Source organism: Protobothrops mucrosquamatus, unplaced genomic scaffold (assembly GCF_001527695.2).
Source record: "Protobothrops mucrosquamatus isolate PMUCROS unplaced genomic scaffold, P.Mucros_1.0 scaffold8816, whole genome shotgun sequence".
NCBI classification, from domain to species: domain Eukaryota; kingdom Metazoa; phylum Chordata; class Lepidosauria; order Squamata; family Viperidae; genus Protobothrops; species Protobothrops mucrosquamatus.
In genome coordinates, this window is record NW_015394609.1 from 8,324 (window position 1) to 11,805 (window position 3,482).

The 3,482-nt window shown below is 41.2% G+C and overlaps 1 protein-coding gene across 1 annotated transcript in view; it reads right to left on the bottom strand.

Annotated features, from left to right (window-relative positions):
* Positions 1-1,242, bottom strand: part of LOC114923716 (CLK4-associating serine/arginine rich protein-like) — a 5,278-nt gene extending 4,036 nt beyond the window's left edge. The window contains exons 1-2 of the mRNA XM_029287051.1: positions 1,189-1,242; positions 132-229 (exon numbers count right to left, since the gene is read on the bottom strand). Of these exons, the coding sequence (XP_029142884.1) occupies positions 132-229; positions 1,189-1,242 (152 nt within the window). The remainder of the gene's footprint in view (positions 1-131; positions 230-1,188) is intronic.
* Positions 1,243-3,482: the final 2,240 nt, after the last annotated feature.

A 3,482-nucleotide genomic window follows, 5' to 3' on the forward strand; every position in this document is an offset into this window, starting at 1 on the left:
GCTTAACGTCACATAGGCTGGGACAGAACAGGCAACCTGAAGCTGTGTGGACTCCCAACTCCCAGAATTCCCTAGTCAGCATGAGAAGCACTGCTCTACAATTGGCCAGGCCAGAACTGCAAACTACTCACATATTCACTGGACTTTCCGCTGCAAGAGCCACTGCGGAATCTAAGTGCACCTTGCAGGCGCGCCCATGGACCTGCAGGAATTGGGCTGGATCCTTTTTCTGGAAGGGAAGAAACCCACAGGTAACTCTCCCAAACCAACACTGGATCCAATTCCACAGAACGATGACAGCCGATGGGTAGGATCTTTCCAGGATTTTGTCCTAGTGATATTTTATTTTTTATTGATTCAATTTGTTTGCTGCAAGTCAGCTTTATTCTCCTTTGGGAATTGTAAGGATTGCCTTGAAGGCCTTTTTTATATACAGGTAGTCCTCGACGTACGATCCTAGTTGAGCCCTGAATTTCTGCTGAGACATTTGTTAAGTGTTGACCCATTTTACGACCTTTCTTGTCTCAGTTGTTAAGTGAACCACTGCAGCTGATAAGTTAGTAATGTGGTTGTTAATTGAATCTGGCTTCCCCATTGACTTGGCTTGCCAGAAGGTCGCAAAAGGGGAAAATCCCACAGGAGGAAAATTCCACTTAGGGTTAGGTCACCATGAACTCATAGAGCAAAATGGACTTCGCCAACAAACTCGGAGTGCTTGGGTATGGTTAGGAGGGCACTGACTTTTCCAGCCTGCCCTATCTATGTTTCCTGGTGAAATACATGGGAAAATCCCATTGGGGGAAAATTCCACTTAGGGTTAGGGTTAGGTCACCATGAACTCATAGAGCAAAATGGACTTTGCCAACAAATTCAGAGTGCTTGGGTATGGTTAGGAGGGCACTGACTTTTCCAGCCTGCCCTATCTATGTTTCCTGGTGAAATACATGGGAAAATCCCATTGGAGGAAAATTCCACTTAGGGTTAGGGTTACGTCACCATGAACTCCTAGAGCAAAATGGACATCGCCAACAAACTCGGAGTGCTTGGGTATGGTTAGGAGGGCACTGACTTTTCTAGGCTGCCCTATCTCTGTTTCCTGGTAAAATACATGGGAAAATCCCATAGGAGGAAAATTCCACTTAGGCATAAGGCATTCTCCCAAAATGAACCAAGGAGAAAGACACTCACTATCTTTTCGTAATACTCTCTCCGACGTTCTGCTCTTTTCTTATAATCCACCATCATCCCCCGTAGCTTTCGCTCATGTTTTCGGGCTTCGTGCCACATCCTGCTTTTCTCCCAGCTGTTCCACAGGGTGAGGAAAAGAGGCATATCCATGCGTTATGGGGGGGGGGAGAGAAGAGGAAAGGGAAATATAACAAAATCTAACACATCCACTTTTTCACACTGCACCCCATCCTCCAACAGACTCTACCAAAATATTCTTTATTAATCATATCAGATACCACATTGGTCTTTGAATGCCTGACAAAAAATGACAAAGCAGAAATGTTTACGGTTCCACCAGAAGTTAAACTGTTTTTTTTACAAGAAATCAAACATAATTCTATGTGAAGATGAAATCCACCATGTGAGTTTCTATGCTGGTCTCGCTTCCTTCCAATCAAGCTTTTATGACCTGTGACAAATCAGTCCCAAAGTCTCTGGACACCTGATTTTACTGAATCATTTAGTAACGTCAAGACAGGCTAAAATGAATTGCCTTGAGCAGATTCCACCTACTGAAACTCATATACAGCAATTCTTTCACTTGCCTTTTTTCCTAGAATTAGGTAGATCAATTATTCCAGGTTAAAAAAATAAACCCAACAATTTGAAGGTAGGTCAAATACTGCAAACTGTAAAAATGAATTGAAAAGTACAGCAGTCAAAGAACTTTAGATGGCAAATGAAACAGCAGACAGGGACCTGGCACACATAACCAATACTCACTGAGAGCAGGACCTTGAGATATGTCAAAATGGATGCTCTCCTTTTCCCCAAGCACACTGAATGAAGATATTTTTTTTCCTCTGTGAAAGGAGCGCCCTAAATAAATATGAAGTCACAAAATGTAAAGACTATAATTTTTTAATCGAAATGTTAAATAGCTCGCAATTTACCTGATGGACAGGCAGTTTATCTCCCCAGGAGTTTAGGCAGTCATACAAAGAGCACCACCAAATATCATTGCAGGTATGGGAATTCTTTTTTTTTAATAGAAATTTTATTCAAAATTACAATTGCAACGATCAAAATTAATGCAAGGGTGATTCTTACATTGTTTTCCTCTCAGGAACCCTTCCCACTTTTAAAAATTATAGAGGACCCCAAAAAGAACATTTGGTTCTATAACTGACATTGACTGACATTGATCACATTATCCATTAGAATTGAAACATTATCTGCCACTACAGCTTCTTACAATTATCTGATGTGATTTTAATATTATATTATTTTTCAACATAGGCTGGCATATAATTTTGAGGACATCTGAATCTTGGGAGACTTCCAGGGGTCCTCAGATCACACTTTAAAAAACAAGGCTTTAGAAGCTACATTAAATATAACAGACCTACTGATTCTCATCATTAAGCAAAATATTTTTATGCACTTCTAAATACAACAGCACTGACAATTAATAGCAATAGCACTTAGACTTATGCAGGCAATCCTCGAGTTACAACAGTTTATTTAGTGACCATTACAACGGCACTGAAAAAAGGAACTTAAGAGCATTTTTCACACTTAACAACCACTATCCCCATGGCCACGTGATCAAAATTCAGAGGCTTGGCAACTGACTCATATTTACGACGGTCGCAGTGTCCTGGAGTCATGTGATCTCCTTTCGCGATCTTTTGCCAAGCAAAATCAAAGGGGAAACCAGATTCACTTAACAACCGTGTTACTAAATTAACAACTGCAGTGATTCACTTAACAACTGTGGCAAGTAAGGTCGTAAAATGGGGATAAACCCATTTAACAAACATCTCACTTAGCCACATAAATTTTCGGCTCAATTGTGGTCATAACTCGAGGACTACCTGTAACCAAATAAATCTCTAGTAATAACGTATGTAGCATATATGTACCTACGCAGCAACAATATATAGCAATACCAATAGCACTTAGACTTATATACCGCTTTACAGCCCCTCTCTAAGCGGTTTACAGTCACCCTATTGCCCCCAGTAATCCGGGTCCTCGTTTTACCGACCTCGGATGGAATTCAGGTGGCAAAGCTTTGTGGGAAGGGGAATGAGATCCCAATAGGAAAACTGGAAGGCCGGTTCCACACCTAACAGAAAACACTTCAATCATCCTTTTTAAGGATCTCTACCGCTTCTCTAGTTCAGCAGTGAGAGAAAACATTGCCCCTCATTTAAAAAAAGGGATGCTGGTCCTCATGAACAACCTGCCTCCAGAAGTCATTGGGTACTCCAACACTGGAAGTTTTTCAGAAGAGACTGGACAGCCGT